Raw genomic sequence first — 19,735 nt, forward strand, 5'->3', positions numbered from 1 at the left:
GCATTGCTTTCCTCACAAGACACTCTCTCTGTCATAAGACATTTCACAAGACACTTGCATTGCTTCTCCTCTCTGTCACTAAGACATTTCACAAGACACTTGCATTGCTTTCCTCCTCTCTGTCACTAAGACATTTCACAAGACACTTGATTGCTTTCCTCCTCTCTGCCTAAGACATTTCACAAGACACTTGCATTGCTTTCCTCCTCTCTGTCACTAAGACATTTCACAAGACACTTGCATTGCTTTCCTCCTCTCTGTCACTAAGATATTTCACAAGACACTTGCATTGCTTTCCTTCTCTGTCAGTAAGACATTTCACAAGACACTTGCATTGCTTTCCTCCTCTCTGTTAGTAAGACATCTCACAAGACACTTGCATTGCTTTCCTTCTCTCTGTCAGTAAGACATTTCACAAGACACTTGCATTGCTTTCTTCCTCTCTGTCACTAAGACATTTCACAAGACACTTGCATTGCTTTCCTACTCTCTGTTAGTAAGACATTTCACAAGACACTTGTATTGCTTTCCTCCTCTCTGTTAGTAAGACATTTCACAAGACACTTGCATTGCTTTCCTCCTCTCTGCAATTAAGACATTTCACAAGACACTTTTTTTATTCCTGATCTGATTTGTTTTCTGGATTCAAAGTCTTAATGGTTTTAATGATAACATTTTAATCTGAATATTGTTTTGATAATATCACATTACATACTTGTCAACCCTCCGTATTTTGGCAATTCAGAAGACACTTGTATTGCTTTTCTCCTCTCTGCAATTAAGACATTTCACAAGACACTTGCATTGCTTTCCTCCTCTCTGTCACTAAGATATTTCACAAGACACTTGCATTGCTTTCCTCCTCTCTGTCACTAAGACATTTCACAAGACACTTGCATTGCTTTCCTCCTCTCTGTCACTAAGACATTTCACAAGACACTTGCATTGCTTTCCTCCTCTCTGTCACTAAGATATTTCACAAGACACTTGCATTGCTTTCCTCCTCTCTGTCACTAAGACATTTCACAAGACACTTGCATTGCTCTGTCATAAGACATTTCACAAGACACTTGCATTGCTTTCCTCCTCTCTGTCACTAAGACATTTCACAAGACACTTGCATTGCTTTCCTCCTCTCTGTCACTAAGACATTTCACAAGACACACTTGCATTGCTTTCCTCCTCTCTGTCACTAAGACATTTCACAAGACACTTGCATTGCTTTCCTCCTCTCTGTCACTAAGACATTTCACAAGACACTTGCATTGCTTTCCTCCTCTCTGTCACTAAGACATTTCACAAGACACTTGCATTGCTTTCTTCCTCTCTGCCATTAAGACATTTCACAAGACACTTGCATTGCTTTCTTCCTCTCTGCCATTAAGACATTTCACAAGACACTTGCATTGCTTTCTTCCTCTCTGCCATTAAGACAATTCAGAAGACATTTGTATTGATTTCCTCCTCTCTGCCATTAAGACATTTCACAAGACACTTGTATTGATTTCCTCCTCTCTGTCAGTAAGACATCTCACAAGGCACTTGCATTTATATAAATGTTGCAGACCTGTTTGGACTCAGTGACCATGACCTGATGTTCAACAAAGCTAGCGAGTCTATGGATGATCAATTAGAGGACCAGGAGGAACCACCGTCCAAATCTCATCTCAGAGGCAATGACTACATAGAGCACAGGGTAAGGGGAGATAAACACCATCATGAAGGGAGATAATCATATAAAACATGGAGTAAAGGGAGGTAACATACAGTACAGGGTAGGGTTAGTTAAATACAAAAAGCATTTGGTAAGGGATATAATTAGGGCTGCCGCGATACGGCAGAAGCGTACCACGATATATTGTGATACACAACAGCTGTATTGTGATATGTTTTGCAATATTTTTACCTTAACATATGTGGTGTCTATTTTGTATATATTCCATAATAAAAACACCCTTTACATTATACAAACATACAGCGCTATGTTATGTAGTGTTACATCGATTTCAACCGTGTTGTTGAGTAACAAAAATGTTCAAATGTGAGGTTCTTGTTTTAAAAAACACGAGTCTGTTTGTGAAAAAGCTAGGCTTCAGACGATCGCAACCTAATAATGCAATAACTAAACATGATAGTGTCTGCAATTATTTGCACTTTTGAACATAATTAATGAACAAATTTATGTACAATTGTCCTGACAAAATAAGCGTACGATCGTGTTTAAACTTCAAAGGGCTGATCAGCTTGCAGTGTTGTTTTGACACATGTAGGTATTCGAAAATGGCGGCGGTACAATGGTTTTTGGTGGTGCATTGCAATACCCCAATATACTGGTTAACCGCGGCAGCCCTAGATATAATCAAATAGAACACAGAGTAAAGGGAGGAAATCATATACTAAAGAGGGTAAAGAGAGATAGAAATAATGAATGAATGCTATCTTTATTTCATCCTTTAAACCACCAGGTGAGGGAAGATAATCACATAACACATGTATTAAGGGGAGATAATCACATACAACACAGGATAAGGGGAGGTAATATTATATATGACAGCATTGATGAATCCAATACAGCAAGATTTGGGGAACATTCTGACAATATTATATTTTTTTGTAATGATTTATTGTTAAGATTTGTTCTTTCTCTAAAGGTTCAAAAAGCGCAACAGTTGCTACAAATGGAGTCTGAGCTTGGTGAAGGATCAACCTTGGAAGAACGTTTCTCAAAATATCCAAGAGCAGCACCAATACAGCGAGAACTGCCCCAGTTTAACTTTGGGCCGAGTGAAAGACAATTCTATCCACTCCCCGGAGACGAAGAACCTGAGAGGAAATGTAGGTTAAAAGTTATACTTAGACACATCTGATACATTTTAGATTTTAAACGTCGAGATTTGACAACTGTTATCGGAACATCATCATCATGAAGGAGTCACTCTTTACCAAAGTTAAAATTTTTATTATTTTAACTCCTGAATTTTGATATTCAAGCAAAGGATACTGTCATCATCTAGTTAAGCAACTGACCAATACATTTGCAGTAGTCCTTGTAAACCAACTTATTTCCATAGCAACTTAATTACACATTTTCAGACAGTGTTAATTACAAATTCCTTGTTCATATACATGTATATTCGTTCAGATTGACAGTGATTTATTTGTCATGATTTCCCAATACTATACGACTTGTATTATACCAGAATCAGATATAGACAATGTTTAGTACAATAGAATTATGAGGTCATTGTGGTCTAGATTTGGGATTGTCTCGTTGATTCAAATACTGTAAATTTGGATTTTACCCTAGAAATTTCTCCCACTTGCAATAGTTTTTCTAAATGTGGCGCTAAAAGATATGTCTATCATTAAAATATCAACATTACAAAATGTTTACACATGCAAACTGTTGAAATTATACTAGGTGATGAAACTGTTCTTCACATTTAACTTATTCACCACTGGAGACACATTTGACCTCCTCTGATTCAAAGGCTGGAATAGTTCATTATGAATTTTTAGGGTGAATGAGTTAAACCAATAAAGGAGAGCATGTATAAATGGTTTATGAAAACAATCTCTGAATATTAAGTTCTGATAGACCATTCCTTGTGTTTTAGATAAAGCTGAGCCTGTTGATTTGACCACGGTTGAATCACCTGACAAGTCCATCCATAGTACTGGTGAGAGTGATGATCCTATAGTCCTAGATGAATCCACAGATGACCTTGAGGTCAAGGACATTGAAGAGAAATTAGGAGACATGTCAATACAGGTATAAAAGAAGACAGATATTATTACTTAGGTGTAACGTTATACAATTATCGACCCATTTTCAGGTGGATACGGTGATTTATCAACCTGAGTAAGTGATATATCCCGAGGCAGGAGGGTTGATAACTCACTGTATCCATCTGAAAATAGGTCGATAACTCTTTTATTGTATGACATTCCATATATTTACCCGGTTCTTCAAAAAAAATTAACTACAAAAACAGGATGGTATTTGAAAACTTTCTGTTTACAAAAGTAGTTGCATGTAGTATTAATGGTAAATATTCAAATGCTTCTTGCTAACGCTTCTTGCTTCTTGCTACCGGTGTAGACTGATAGAACCGGAATATTGTATCAACTGCAGCCCGTCTGGCATTCTTGAACGTTTTCCATAAATTGAAATTTGCAGTTCATTTCTGTTGATCGCCGTTGAACGCAGTAAACTTGCTGCCTTCCGCCATATATGTTGCCGTCTATAATAATGACGTCACAATAGACTATCCCGATGTCATTGAATGAGGGAAACTCCGGTTACTCTATATTTGGGTCAAAAGTGATTATGACGTCACATCTCAAGGGAGTTTTCCTTGATCTATTTTTGACACAGGTTACTGGACTCGCGAGAGGTATCTGGACTAAGTCTGAAAACCTCTTTTCGCTGCCGATTTCGGGGTTGATATTGTAGTTGATGAATACTTCTGAGAAGCGTATCGGCCAATCAAAAGACAGCAAAAGCATCAGTCATATAATAATACTGTATATCAACTTTCCTTCGTTTGTGATTTACTTTCACGAATTTTATGATCCAAGTTAATTAGGAAAAGTTTATTTCGGTGAATGAATATCTAAAGTATTTATATTGATAATAATTTTTATTTTTAAATTTGCAAATGTTGATCTTCACGAACTTGTTTTGAAATAGGGATCTTAAAAATTAGTAGCCGCAAAAGAATGTTTATCTACAGTGTTGAGATTGTTGATGATGATAATACACGTTATAAACCTATTATTGAAGTGATATATTTAGATTGAACTAATCTTCCAAATAATCTTTCATATTTTTGACATGCATTGGTGTGTAACATACATTGAGTGTTCTAGCATAGCCAAAGGTACCAATGATAGATATGTTGATATTTCAATTTTCATAATTTTCATATAGTAATCTAAATATACCATCTTATCCAGCAAAGTCCCCACTGCCCCCATCAGTGGAGCCTCTTCTTGTGACGTCATAAGTACCTCCGACGTCATTCGTGGTAAAAAAAAAAAGTCCATGGAAATATACATAAAATTATCAGTACACTTTCAACATTTTAATCAATATGTTCCATCTTTAGGATATTCAACATTTTAAAATCATAACTACACAAGTTGTTGCAAATAGCATAGAGCAATTGTTTTTTTTTATTCAGGTAGCATGCAAGTATGCCAAAAAAACACGCATTGCATCATTACATCATGACGTTGTTGACTACACTAACAGGAATTATAGGAGAATTATAATCTCATAAGTTCCCTTTTTTGTTGATAAGGTTTTATAGTGACAGTCCCGAGCAAATGGAAATATATAGAAACTGACCAAATATGTATTATATGTACTTGTAGATAACAGAACCGCCAGAAGAGAACCACGATATCGTGGAAATTGACTCGGACAGTGAAGGAATTTCAATAGAGAAATCACAAAAATCAGATGACAAAGAATGTACAGAGGATCCAGAAAATCCTGAGGATGATCCTATAGCTGTCAAAATGGAGGTTGATACCGATGTTAAACGTGAGCCTGTGATGTTTGACGATTCACAAGAAAATAGCCCTGTTACCATGGCGATGACGACACCGAAGAGACGGAATGATAAGAGGAAGAGCGTATCCCACAGTCCCTGGTTGTCACGGACACCAAAGTCTAGCAAGTACAGCCCCGTTGTCAATGAGGAGATTTTCATATCACCAGATGCATCTCGGCCAATAGTAAAAGTGGAACCCAAGCCTTTGTCGTCATTATTTAGGACGGAATCAAATACTCCAAAGGTGCGGAAACATTCATCATTAAACACTACCATTTTCTCTGCGTTGTCCACCGATAGTCCGGATGTACAGAACAATTCCCCTAGTTCATCAGAGCATGAAGCGTCTCCACAGTCATCAGATGGAGGTGGAGCAGGCAGGGATAATCTCTATATGACATTTGTTGGAGACTCACCTGATTCTCATACAGCCAAGATACCACGGGCGTGTATGACAATGGTAGTGAATTCTAGTGACGAGGAAGAGGGGGAGATTACTGGACAGACACCGGATGTGTCAAACACGATAGAAAATTCTCCTTATGTAGGTCGGGATGAGGTCGTTGGTGATTCTGATGAGGATGAGTCCCCATGTAAACCGAGAAATGAGTCTGATAGTATCTGTGATGATGGTAACGCAGTAGTAAATTCTCCATTACTAGACAAAGAAGAGGTAGTGGATGACTTAGGTGATGAAGAGGCAGACAAATCTGATGATGAAAGTTCTTTAGAAAATTCTCCCTTTGTCAGTAAAAAAGGACCAATTGTTAAATCTGACGATGAAGAGGATGATGAAAGTTCGTTAGAAAATTCTCCCTTTGTCAGTAAAAAAGGACCAATTGTTGAATCTGATGAAGAAGAAGGGGACGAAAGTTCTCTAGACAATTCTCCTCTTGTGAGTAAAAAAGGACCAGTTGTTGAATCTGATGATGAAAACTCACCTGTTAGAGGGAGAGGTGTGTCTCATAAAACAGCAAGTCCTCAAAGTTTGGAGGAGGAACATTCAGACGAGGATGATATAAACTTTGAAAGTAAGAAACCTAGGAAAAGAATAAAGGCATTAGAATCAGATGATGAAAGTGATGAGGAGGGAGAGAACTCTGAGGATGATGAAAAGAATAGTTTCATCAATGATGAAGATGATGATGAGAGTGGAGATGAAAGTAGGGATGAAAGTGACTACAGTGAAGAGGCTGAGACGAGTGAGGAAGAGGAAAGGAAAGACTCGAAAAGAAAATCAGGTGAATTCTCAGTCCTTTGGTGTAATGAAATATATAGTAAATGTTCATTAAAACCTGAATTCCAAGTTGGCTGGACTATGGTAAAACATTTAATAATCCGAGGATAATAAAAATTTTGACCGGACCATCAAAATATTTTTTAATCAAACATGATTTTCAAGTTTGAGGATATGAAGTTCAAAGTTTAACTGAAGCTATTTGTAATAATTCAGATCAATAAAAGTTTTAACGGCGTCTTGTTAATGTTGAGTATAATCAGTTGAGAGCTGATGATGGTATGATAATGTAGCAATTATTTCCCTAGTGTTTTGAATTAACAGATTCCAATAAAATCATGTATATAGCAAAAATAACCAACATGTTATGTTTACTCGCTATAATAGTTCCTACTATTTTAGAGAGAATTTTTTGTCCTATTTGTCTTTTATCAGATGGACTAATATTATTCACAAAGTGGGATAGTTATGTGTAATTCTTGTTCATTCTATTTCAGCGTTAGACAGTCTTTCAGAGGATATGAAGGTCATGTATAAGGAATTGGTCCAGTCAGGCAGGTGTGTTTTCGGTTTTGGTCCTCAGGTTGTTGTTTCTCCAGGGGTTGATATAACTGTTAATAATTCCATCCCTGGACTAAATGTCGTAGCAAAACTGAATGCATTTTAGGAGAGAAAAAAACCAATCACAGGCCAACAAAGATTTTTTTGGAAGATTATAATGGAGTGACACTGAACTTTAAACACAAACAAGTGTTTCACTGTTTGATATCCACAAAATGACCTAACTACTCTGTCTTATACACAGCTGTCACACATAGAGCCTTCAGTTTTACTATGACATACTACTATGTCAGAGGTGTTGTTGGCTAAGGTTTTGGTACAAATTATGAAATACTGTAGTCTATAGCTACTTACATCGAATTTTACATTAATATAGGATTATTATGTGTATGTGTACTTGATTGAAAATTTTTGAGGCCCAATGTAAAATTGTACTTCCTTTACAACTCACTTTGATTTATGCATTTACATTGAATCACATACCATGGGTATGGGCAATCATATTTAAGGGGGGAAAACACAGGGTTTTGAGGATTTCATTACATGGTTAAGCTAGTAAGCTGCCAAAGGTGAGCTTTGCTGGCCTCAAACAGCAGTATATTCTGATGACTCTGAACATGTTTTCTTTGGGTTTCTGTAGGTCACTCCTGAAGTCTGGTCAGTATGAAGAAGCCATGGCCAATGTCCTGCAGGCAATAGAGATTTGTCCCGAGCCCTCAACACAAGCTCTGGCTCTCACCATCCACAAGGCAATGGAAGCTTAGTCTCAAGCCCCAGAACATGGGCCTTCTTCATATAAGACAAGGCTAAAAAGCCCATTATCACAAAAGCCCACAAGGCAATATAATCTTAGACATGAGCTCTCTCCACAAGCTCTTGCTCTTTTGAACCACTAGGCAATAGAAGCTTAGTCATGAACTCTAAATGACAACATGAGATCTACATTACGGAAGCTTTGTCCTGGGTCACAAATGGCTCTTAACAGTATCTCTCACCATAAACAATGATATAGAAGCTTAGTTGTGAGCCCAAAAGAAAGCCTTCTATCTCACTATGCACAAAGAAAGGAAAACCTTGTGACGAGCCTTCTAACAAAACCTTTGTAGTCGATTTGATTATTGGGCCAAGGACAAACACAATGTGATTCTGTTTCTGTGTTGTGTACTTGTTTTGTTATTGATAATGTGTTATCTTGAATTGACCTTGACGTGTTATGTCATGTCATGTATCTTTTGTACAGCTTAGTGCTGAAAATGTGTGATTGTTCAGGCAACAATCAACAAGGTGCTGAAAGTATAGTGCAGAATACAAGTATTTTTCATAGTCTCAAAGTTAACTCAATTTGCACTCTTCTAAGAAAATAATCCAGTTTATAGATGGAAGAACTTCCAGAAGCAGAAGAGTTTCAAATTGAGTATGGGAAGTTATACTAGAGAAGTAGAAGCAGGCAAATCAAGTTAAGTTCTGTATGCAAGATTGAAAATCTCATTAATTAATAATAATAACAATAACTGATATCAGTACCTAAAAATTATTTTACCACTCATTTGTAAATCCAGCCAAACATCGAAAAGTTTGTTACCTTGGTGATTTTATAATACAATATGTATCAAATATCTAACTCTAGAAAATCTAATTGGTTAAAGTGTATATTATTGTAGATCTGTATATACACAATGTAATTCTGGGAGAAGGCGTTTCTAAGTTGAGATAACTTGTGCCTTATCCCTGTTGTTATGTTGAACAATAAAAATATGTTTAAATCAATCAATACTTATATCACATGTTCCTGTAAGTCAGTTTCTACTACATACTAACTCATCAACCCTGTATATTAATAATGAACTGTTCCACCATTTGAATCAGAAGAGTCCAAGTCGTCTTCAGGGGTGAATGAGTTAATTAAGGAACATTATGTTAAAGTTTTCCTCGTTGATCTTGTTATGACAATGTTATTAATAAGACTATTTTACTGGACTTCCGTGTATCTGTCTTCTACAACCAATAGTATATTTCTATCACTATTCCTTGGGGGGAAAAGCATGCTGTTATGTTTGTTTTGAAATTTAGATATCCGTTACTCCATGTGCATTTTGAATAATGAATAAATTACCTGCCACATAAATATATCTTCTTGCTCCTCTCCCTCTTTCTCTCTCCCTCTCTCTCTCTCTCTTGAACATCCAGATTTTACTTACTAGCCACATTTCCATCTGTTATAGAACTAAGATTGTGTTGAACATAATTTAAGACTACATTAACTCTATGGTAGATTTCAGTGTTTTCATTGATGTTATACACATGTAGTAACAAATTACTGTTTGCTGTTATATTTACCAGGGTCAAATTTTCCCAATTTCAACTGAAAATGAGAAATGTTAAATTTCAGCTTTATCAAATTTTTGCGATCATTCTTTCAGGGTATGTATTGTATGACAATATCCCATGAAAATATTATCACCACTAAAATAACCAGCTTCACTGTAGTTCTTATTGTTAAAGTATACCGATATGAAACTGTAATTTGATGATTGTGATCATAGATTTACAGATGTAAATCACATTATTATTTGTTGGATGCTTGTATTCTTCTGTGATCCTCCGAAAACCAGTACCGAAGATGCACTCACTTTAATACATCTATGAAATAATAAATAGTGCTGTATGATTGAGAATTGTGTTAGCCTTTGTTCAGATTACGAACCAATCAAAATCCCTAATTCCTAACCAGTTTCAGAGGATCTGACAACACCCCATCTGGGTCACATTCTCCTGACTGTTCAGACAGGGATGATAACTTTGTTAAGAGCTTCAGAATCATTTTCAAGAATGTAGTAATTTTGCCCAAAGAGCACAACATAACTTAATGCATACAGGTGCTGTTATGAAATGTGGTGTATTTTATTGTAGCCAGAGTGCAAACACGCATTTGAACTAACATAATGAGAGTATAAAAGGTCACCAGAATGTGACCTTTGATGAAATGTTGTCAGATGCTCTACAAAGTGGAGTGAGAATAAGGATTTGTGTTTAAGTAAGATCTGATTACAGACATAACCACCTTTAGTTTCCATCACTATCACAAAGACAGGGAATTTTGGCGCCCACCAAAGAATAATCTATGTCTGACAACAGAAAGAGGGATCTTTTCCCTGCTTTTCAAACTTTTACTACATACTATATATGAACCTTGAGAAAGATCCTTTCAGTACTTTCTGAGATATGTAGCAGTAACAAACTTCAATTATCAAAATTCAAGATGGCTACCTGTCGATCATCTTGCTGACCGATCTGTCCCAAAATGCAATATGCACAACTAGGGTCGTAGGGGAACCTACATATGAAATTTGAGAAAGATTCCTTCAGTACTTTCTGGGAAATAGTGTTAACAAACTTTAACTATCAAAATCCAAGATGGCCGTCAGTCGGTCGGCCATCTTGTTGACTGATTGGTCCCAAAATGCAATATGCACAACTAGGGCCTAGGAGAACCAACATATGAAATTTGAGAAAGATCCCTTCAAAACTTTCTGAGAAATAGCGGTAACAAACTTTAACTATCAAAATCCAAGATGGCCGCCAGTCGGCCATCTTGTTGACCAATTGGTCCCAAAATGCAATATGCACAACTAGGGCCCTAGGAGAACCAACATATGAAATTTGAGAAAGATCCCTTCAAAACTTTCTGAGAAATAGCGGTAACAAACTTTAACTATCAAAATCCAAGATGGCCGCCAGTCGGCCATCTTGTTGACCGATTGGTCCCAAAATGCAATATGCACAACTAGGGCCCTAGGGGAACCTACATGTGAAATTTGAGAAAGATCCCTTCAAAACTTTCTGAGAAATAGCGGTAACAAACTTTAACTATCAAAATCCAAGATGGCCGCCAGTCGGCCATCTTGTTGACCGATTGGTCCCAAAATGCAATATGCACAACTAGGGCCCTAGGGGAACCTACATGTGAAATTTGAGAAAGATCCCTTCTGTACTTTCTGAGAAATAGCGGTAACAAGAATTGTTAACGGACGGACGGACGGACGGAAGGACGGACGGACGGACGGAAGGACGGACGGACAGACGACGGACCACGGACGAAAGGCGATTTGAATAGCCCACCATCTGATGACTATCACAAAGACAGGGAATTTTGTCTATAGAGTTTAAATGCTAATCTTTGGTATAATATAGGCACATATACATAAAGAAATAATTATTGTGTGATCAATTCATAAGAAAATTTAGTTGAAATGTAACTATCAGAACACATCAAAAGAAACGGAATGCAGTGCCTATTGGAGTATTTGAGATTACAGTGCAACTTTTCTCAACTGGATGCCAATTAGTCTGTGAAGTCAGGTTTACAGATTACTTGTATACAAGTTTTAATTACTATAAATTAAGGAGGAAAATGTCACGTAATACAGGGATTTCAAGATCCCAAAACGACCTGGGTAAAGTTACACTGTTCAAAGGAAAGGTCAGTTTGTACAAGTTGCACTGTTCAAAGGGAAGGTCAGTTTGTACAAGTTACACTGTTCAAAGGGAAGGTCAGTTTGTACAAGTTACACTGTTCAAAGGGAAGGTCAGTTTGTACAAGTTGGATTTTATAGGTAGCAATGGATATGCCTATCTTCTACTTGTTGATAAACTAGTTTTGACTAGATACCATTTCAAACTAAACAACCTTTACAAACACTCCATCCATTCTGCAAAATTTGCTGTTCTTAAATATTAAACCAAATTTTTCCCAACTCATTTTTAAACTGTATAAAATGAATTATTTCAACTGCCAAGTACCATTTTTGTTAAATTTTATTTACATTTGACATGTCGATGAAAACAAGCAATAAATATTTCTTCGGAATCAAATGAGAAAAGCACATTTATTCTATTTCATATTTATAATTCAACAACAAGAGTCAAAATTCAATACATACAAGTACTGAACAATGAATTTATATTTTTTTTAACCGAAAAAAGAAATGTTTTTGAAAAATAATGTCTATGAACTTTAATCTTTCTATTTTTATTGTGAGTTCATAGAATCTGAGTGGGAAATGTCTTTGAGAAAACTTTTTATATCAGCAGTAGAGTTTGATGAGTTCGTCTGAGATGGCGGAGGGAGTGAGGACTCCGAGGTCTGTGAAGAGTAGTGTGATATAGGATGGAGGTGTGTAGTCCACCAGGGGGTGCTCCTTAGATAGGTCTGACGTCGTCCGTAGGGTACTGGCATGGTACTGTACAACAAGAAAAAGTTTTACATAACATGGTGCTCAAATGTTCACAACTTTTGAAGCAACATCTAAACATAGTTTAGAAGGAATAAAACATACCCAGTCTATTATCAAGTATAACTTTCGGTCTAAAGACAACATTATCTGGCGAGAAATCTTCAGATTACATTGCAGCAAAACCTAAACAAATGATTTACAGTGACTGTAAATAAAAACATTTTCGTGCACGATTGAATTTTACGAGCGAAAAGAATTTGCGATAATTATGTGGGTATGAAGGAAAGGGATGTTCTAACCTTCGGATCACAAGCCTAGGATTTTACAAGATTTTGTGACTGGGTTAATATATCCCTATCATTCATATCAGCAAATGAAAAAGTCTTATAGGATTACCTGGCCCCCTGGATATCAGGAAGGTATTTATGAAGCAGTCATGAAAAATATTAAGTTACCCTATTGTTTCAATTAAATTTTCTGAACAATTTACACAGGTAATCTACATTTGTCATCCACAAGCCAGGGAAAGAAAAAAAAAACATTTCGACTGCTGATTACTGTGTCACATAGATATACCAACCTTAAATTGATTAGGCACATCACATTGATTTAGCGGAAAAAGACGGGTGAATTTAAAACTCTCTGCAACCACATAAACTGGCTTGTTCATAGCTTTCGCAGAAATCGCTAGTGTGTATGTACCAATCTGAAAATGGAATAATATTTCTATAAAAGGCTGTATCTGTAAAAATATTTTCTGAGAAATTACAGCAAAATCTTAAGATTAATCCAAATACTAATTAAATTTGAAGTCTTTAACTTTTTTATTTTAAAGTCTCAAAATTTAATACATTTAGCATGTATTACTGAGGACCTATTCTTGTCTTCGAAGCAATAATGCTTAACACTTGTAATATAGAATACCAATCACCATAAGAACCAGAGATAAATGACTCTTTGATAAGCCTATCATCTGATGACAGTATAAATTGGCTATATAATATCTTTACAAATCTCTGTGAAAATATCGTCATTAACTAAAGCTTAAAACTAAAGCTAAAACCTGTTTAAGTTATCTATTTGTTTTGATCAAAATTTTCATTAGGTACCTATTCATGAATGCTTAGTAAATCAACACTAAGTTTAATTAGGGTTTGCAGATTTTCAGTTACCAACTGTCTTTTGTAATCAAAGTGCAACAATTGGACTAATTCATGTACCATGTGATACTCGATAGCGTTTGTGTGGGACAAGTGTCTCCAGTGGTGATGGAACGTAACTATTTGTAATCTTCCCACTGAAATAACGTTGGCGTGGGATGTCATCGTTTGACATCATCCCACTACCAATAGAAACAAATGTTATTGGGTATCATGTGATACATGAATGATTCCCATTCATATCCGCAAATTATTTACTTTAAAAATATTGAAAGATATCATTTTAAATGATATTTTGAATCCACAATTAATTTCCGCACAATTGATTTGAAACAGAAACAGCAAAATTTAGTAACTGTGGAAGCAAGTTTACAATCTCTTGAATCCCAAGTCAGAACTTCGAATGCTACCACTGGGGAGATTTCTCCTATTTAAATACCACTACTTGTTAAGACCCTGTGACTCCGCTACTACAGACCTTACGACTCCTTTATTACTGTACCTTATTGATGATACCGCCACTTTCCACTACGCCTTCTGCTCCAACTAGAACCATGTCCACCTTCTCCATCACATATCTGTCAAATCAAGTTCAAATGTTATGTTCACTTAAACTCAAACTTGCTTTATCATTATCATTAAATAAATTCTAACTTGCTTTATCATTAAATAATTCTAAATTCAAATTCAAAACTTTGCTTTCTATAATTACTGAGAAAACAAGTGCCTAAATGTAGAAAGATTATACTATTTAAATGATATTTATGCCAAATATAGCTCAGTGGTATCAATCTAAGTCATCAAGCAGCTGTATTTGGGATGGACTGTCAACCATTTTTATTGTCTCAATGGTAAGTAAGTGGTATTTATCATCTTTATCATCTTAAGCAGCCATTAGTGTAAAAAAGATTGAGTTTACGGGACCCTAATAAACATAGCGAAGCTACATATCATCTTCACAATGGCAATGAATGTTCGTCTGGGTTCAATGTGTAAAAACAGGTTTTTTTACACTAATGTATACTTAATATTTACTCTTACAGGCAAGGCAATACAAAATGGTCAAACTGCTATCTAAAATATAGCCAACTGATGATATAGATTGGTACATTTGGTAGCTCACAAGCCATCTGATGTCTGATTCAGTAGCATGAAATTTGCCAATATTGATGAATTTTATGCTTTGTTCCACTACATTAGAGATCTATACTCGATACTTACCCAACAGCTGCGTCTAGAACCACTGTTGTTGGAATACCCATATCTATCAGCTCCTTTGATACCTCACGACTGTTGAGAAAAGAAATATGTTAAAAAGTCTATATCATTACCATTAATTAATTCAAATAGATATAGGGAAGGAAAAGCCAACATCTCTATGAATATTTAACAATAAAAACCTGTTTTTTCACAATTTACAATTGACCATAAAGTAATTAACTATCTTTTGTATTTATGAAATGGATTCCTGGAAATAATTTAACAAAGACTGGTATCAAAGAGATTCTATGATGCATTATGAATGGAGATAACTTCTGTGCGAGGAAGTATATACATAATATACATATGTTTAATAAATGCTTTTATCAAAGACAAAAAGTTAAGATAGATATTTCGTTTACAATGAAATAACCAAATAATGTATTCAAATTCCTTTACCTTAAGTTTTCCAAGAAAGAATATGTGAATTCTAAATTATAAAAATTATGAAAAAAAAATAACAAGAGGCCCAAAGGGCCTTAACGGTCATCTGACTACCTTGGCATTAGTAAAATTAATTATATAGGTGTAAAGAATCTTATTGTCAGGACCATGTCAGGATCATTTTCAATTTCTTTCAACAAATTTTATTTCAAACAAGAGCCCAAGGCCTTAACATATAGGAAATTAATTAGATATAGTGTCATTGTAGCCATCTTCGATTTTGGATCGACCCAAAAAATAACAACACTTATGTCGAGACCATGTCGGGATCATTTCATGCAAGTTTCAGCCAAATCGCACCAGTAGAACTTGAGAAAAAGTTCAAAATGTGTTTTCAAGATGGCGGCTGTGGCGGCCATCTTGATTTCGGATCAACCCGAAAAATAACAACACTTTGTAGGGACCATGTCAGGATCATTTCATGTAAGTTTCAGCTAAATGGCACTGGTTAAACTATGTATAAGAAATGTTTTTACCCTGAATTGTCAGGTAGAGATTCTGTGATAGTGATGTAGTGTATTGGCTAGCATGTAAAAGAATCTTATTGTAACCTGAAGGGAGATAACTTTTCTTAAGTTACATATAACCTTAACTATGAATAAGAAATGTTTTTACTGTATCCTGAATTGTCAGGTAGAGATTCTATGGAAGTATGTAGTGTAAGGGAGATAACTTTTGTTAGGTTACATATAACTTTAACTATGTATAAGAAATGTTTTTACCCTGAATTGTCAGGTAGAGATTCTGTGATAGTGATGTAGTGTAAGGGAGATAACTTTTGTTAGGTTACATATAACCTTAACTATGTATAAGAAATGTTTTTACCCTGAATTGTCAGGTAGAGATTCTGTGATATATACATTGAAGCGTTTCTTTGCCTCTGCTGCCTCCTTCAACACTTGTAATACCACTCTGGACTTGGAGTGAGTCAGGATTGTCTACAAAATGAAGAAGTTCAAAACAAGATATTCATATACAGTATTAACATTATGTAACATTTGTGTTATTCTGACATAGAATTAAGAGTTGAATCTTGTCATTTGAAAGTAAATAGTATTATAAAAACATTAAAGATGTCTCAGAGTTAAATGTGTTTATTTCAGAACTTAATATTTACCATTGTTATCATATAAGTTTCATATCATATGCTATGTGGAGTAACTGAGTCATCAAATCTGTATTACTTACTGCACCATCTCGTATAAAGGGATGTGCTTGTCTTGCTATCTTTTGTCGAGAATCTGATACTTTCTTCAGGAACAGGTTTCCTCTTTTGACTAGAATTCTTTGACATTCCTGCATTGTCTATAAAATAAAGATACCATATCTATAAGCATTAAGCCCTATTACATTTTACTAGAATTCATTATTTACATTGTATAATCAATGACTTCTAAATTCGCACAAATACCAAATGATTTACCTTCCAAATTGGTAATACAGTAAAACCTGTCTATAAAGACCACACAAGTGACAAGGACAAGTGGTCTCTGTAGCCAAGTGACCTATATACAGAGGTCAAATTGTGTTATAAATGGCCATTTGGGACCCTCAAAAAGTGGTCTTAATAATCAGTTGGTCATTATACAGAGTCGATAAGGCAGGTTTAACTGTACATTATTATACATGTATCTGTACTCTGTTACAAACAAATCACATCATTTTTATTCACTTTTTTCTATGTACTGTAAATCAATTGTTCTTGATCCAATTATATGTATATTGTTTGATTGTACCAAACCAAATGTTGACTAACTTACAGAACTATCATATTTTACTATTTGTACATCATGTAAGCTGTGCCCTGATTTTGCCCTGTGCCTCTAAGGCCGAAACATGTCGGCAATCATCTGCACCAGATAAACCTAGAATATACCATTCAGTGCCTGGCTCAAGAGTTGCATCTCTTATTATTTTTGATGATTTAACGTACGGAGTGTTCTAGTGTGGTGACACTGGCGAGTGTGATGAAGCGTAAGAAGAGTTCTCCAGCAGAAGATATTGAGGTTGTACTACTATCAGTTTCTGTGAGGGTCAGTATGGCATCCTTCATACGATCACGCATTTCTGCCAATGTGTCCACTGTAAAAATATACACACCATTTATCTTCTGAAACATTCACTTTTTATTCATCTTTCTGTTGTTTATATTCCTTTTTAATTTTATGTCTTTTTTGTTTTTATATTTGAAAATAAAGTAAAGATTGTGAAATCATTGTAAAAGGAACTACTGCAGTTAAAAACATATACATTTCCTGTGTGAAATTACATCTTATAAACAGTCAGACTAAGGAAATCATTCGACAAAATTAGAATTTCTATAATACTGTTACAGGTGTATAGCTAACAAGCCAACAAGGGAATAGAATTTCATCTAAAAATAATCTGATATCTAGTGATAACCCACATCCTATTACACACTAAGTACATACTATTAAACAATATACAGCACTCTTGGCATATACAGCAATCCTAACAACATTGACATGTAGTCAGAGGTTAAGTATTGGTCCTAAAACCTTGATGTATTTCAATTGTGTTTTAGTTGTTAGGGTCATCACACCTTTGTTGACCTCCAGGAAGTGTAAGAGTGTCTTGATGGCAGCCACAGCAGCAGACATGTCCGGGTCTGCACGGACTAGTTCACTGAAGTAGGACAGGATACCTGGACAGAAAAATCAATATTTCTAAGTTAATGGTTAGTCTATTTCTTGTTACCAGTCTTTTTCTAAGAACTCTTTAAGGTCAAGCATGAGCCCCTTACCAATAGAATGTAATTGTTTCAAATTTGAGCAAAAAAGATGAATTCCAAAAAAAAAAAAAAAAAAGAATTTACACTAAAAATTGCTATTTGTTATTTTAGCATTATAAAGAGGGCTAATAACAGACTTTTCAGAGTTTGAAAATGTTTCAAATGTCATTAAAACTATAAAATCCCAAATACATCATGTTTAATGTAAAATATGGAATTATTTATTGCGTGACAAAATTTGATTGGCTGATTTAAACTTAAAACTTATCTATTTATTTTCCATCAATCTACTTCATCGGTCTTTGGTTCAAATTGCACTTTCATATTGCAATTGGTGGTTTAAGGAATGGGTGAAGTGCAATGACCTACAGCAGTAAGTTATAATGGTATCTGTATACTTTTAAGATTGAACCACAGGAGTTTGATGTTCAGCCAATAATATATATTGTAAATATATAAAAAAAAAACACCCCTATATACTGTATAAAAACAAAATTATATAGTATATAGGGGTATTTACTATATATTATTGACAGAACATCAAACTCCTGTGATTGAACAAACATATGAATTTTGGCACCAAAAAAATCAATTTATGAATGTGATCACATATATCATATTCCAATTTATATTACAGCATCTACAGACTATGGGTATTTTTCAAAGGGGACCATGATCAGGAAACATATTAATTATAACCTGAAGGTGATAGTAGGATTTAAATACTTTCTTATCCTTGACAGATGGACAATATGCGGACTTCTGAGCTACCAGGCAGTTCATATTTCAATGGATATAGTTACCAATTATATAAACATGGGTTAATATGGTATTTTATTTCTGATGCAATAATAGTATCTGGACCCCAATGTTCTCACTACAATACATATTGCTGATATTCCGAAAGTAAGTTAAATTAACACTGCGAGCAAGACTATATTTCATTCTCTACAGATGCAATTCAGCTACGTTTAAAATGCTTTTTTATAACCCTCTAACAGACTTCATGTAGGCCTATCAATGATGTAAAATCCAGATCTGAGTACCAAGCGGCTAAATTTAAAAAGACGACTGCATTGACATATCACTACTCTATTTTTAAGATAACTGACAGGCATATAGGTATGTTGTTTACTACAATTCGCATAATCCTGCTAATTAAATTACCATCTCTGTCCATGATGAAAACACGACGACAATTTTTCTTCAGCAGGTGCTCGTCAACTTAACCGGAAGTTAATGTGGCTTTACTAAACAAGGTCCGGTATATTTTAGACGGACAAAATCCTAATGTATTAAAGGAGTTGATATGAATGATTCTTCGTTTCGTTATTAATTGTCTTTTACAAAATAACGAATACCGGTGTTATCGGTAGGGTTTTGGTCAATTATTTTTAATTCTAATGTAAATATTATAATAGTATTTGTTTCAAGTTTGATGGTAGAGTTACTTCCCTTCCCATATAAGGTGACCATTTGCCAATAATTTCGAGAACACTTCTAATTACCTAAAAATTTCTTCCGAA

The 19,735-nt window shown here is 35.2% G+C and overlaps 2 protein-coding genes across 2 annotated transcripts in view; one reads left to right on the forward strand and one right to left on the reverse strand.

The window, feature by feature from the left end:
• LOC138332011 (DNA excision repair protein ERCC-6-like) overlaps positions 1–10,034 on the forward strand; it is a 38,126-nt gene extending 28,092 nt beyond the window's left edge. The window contains exons 17-22 of the mRNA XM_069279927.1: positions 1,566–1,696; positions 2,652–2,835; positions 3,618–3,772; positions 5,380–6,802; positions 7,296–7,356; positions 8,000–10,034. Of these exons, the coding sequence (XP_069136028.1) occupies positions 1,566–1,696; positions 2,652–2,835; positions 3,618–3,772; positions 5,380–6,802; positions 7,296–7,356; positions 8,000–8,123 (2,078 nt within the window). The 3' untranslated portion in view covers positions 8,124–10,034. The remainder of the gene's footprint in view (positions 1–1,565; positions 1,697–2,651; positions 2,836–3,617; positions 3,773–5,379; positions 6,803–7,295; positions 7,357–7,999) is intronic.
• Positions 10,035–12,141: 2,107 nt separating this feature from the next.
• On the reverse strand, positions 12,142–19,486 carry LOC138332013 (translation initiation factor eIF2B subunit alpha-like). The gene is made up of 9 exons (XM_069279930.1): positions 19,377–19,486; positions 18,021–18,122; positions 17,391–17,539; positions 16,646–16,762; positions 16,283–16,395; positions 14,975–15,043; positions 14,256–14,331; positions 13,174–13,299; positions 12,142–12,599 (listed from the first exon to the last, which is right to left on the reverse strand). Exons 1-9 carry the CDS (start codon positions 19,387–19,389, stop codon positions 12,444–12,446), a joined length of 921 nt encoding a protein of 306 aa, XP_069136031.1. The 5' UTR covers positions 19,390–19,486; the 3' UTR covers positions 12,142–12,443.
• Between the last annotated feature and the right edge of the window lie 249 nt (positions 19,487–19,735).

Source organism: Argopecten irradians, chromosome 9, assembly GCF_041381155.1.
Source record: "Argopecten irradians isolate NY chromosome 9, Ai_NY, whole genome shotgun sequence".
Classification (NCBI taxonomy): Eukaryota; Metazoa; Mollusca; class Bivalvia; order Pectinida; family Pectinidae; genus Argopecten; species Argopecten irradians.

Bases quoted from the DNA above. Each gene is read 5' to 3' on its own strand.
- LOC138332013 (XM_069279930.1), bottom strand. The intron at 14,332-14,974 runs GTAAGTATCGAG...TTGATTTGACAG, and splicing joins GTTCTAGACGCAGCTGTTGG to ATATGTGATGGAGAAGGTGG. The intron at 12,600-13,173 runs GTTGGTATATCT...CTTGTTGTACAG, and splicing joins ATGTGCCTAATCAATTTAAG to TACCATGCCAGTACCCTACG.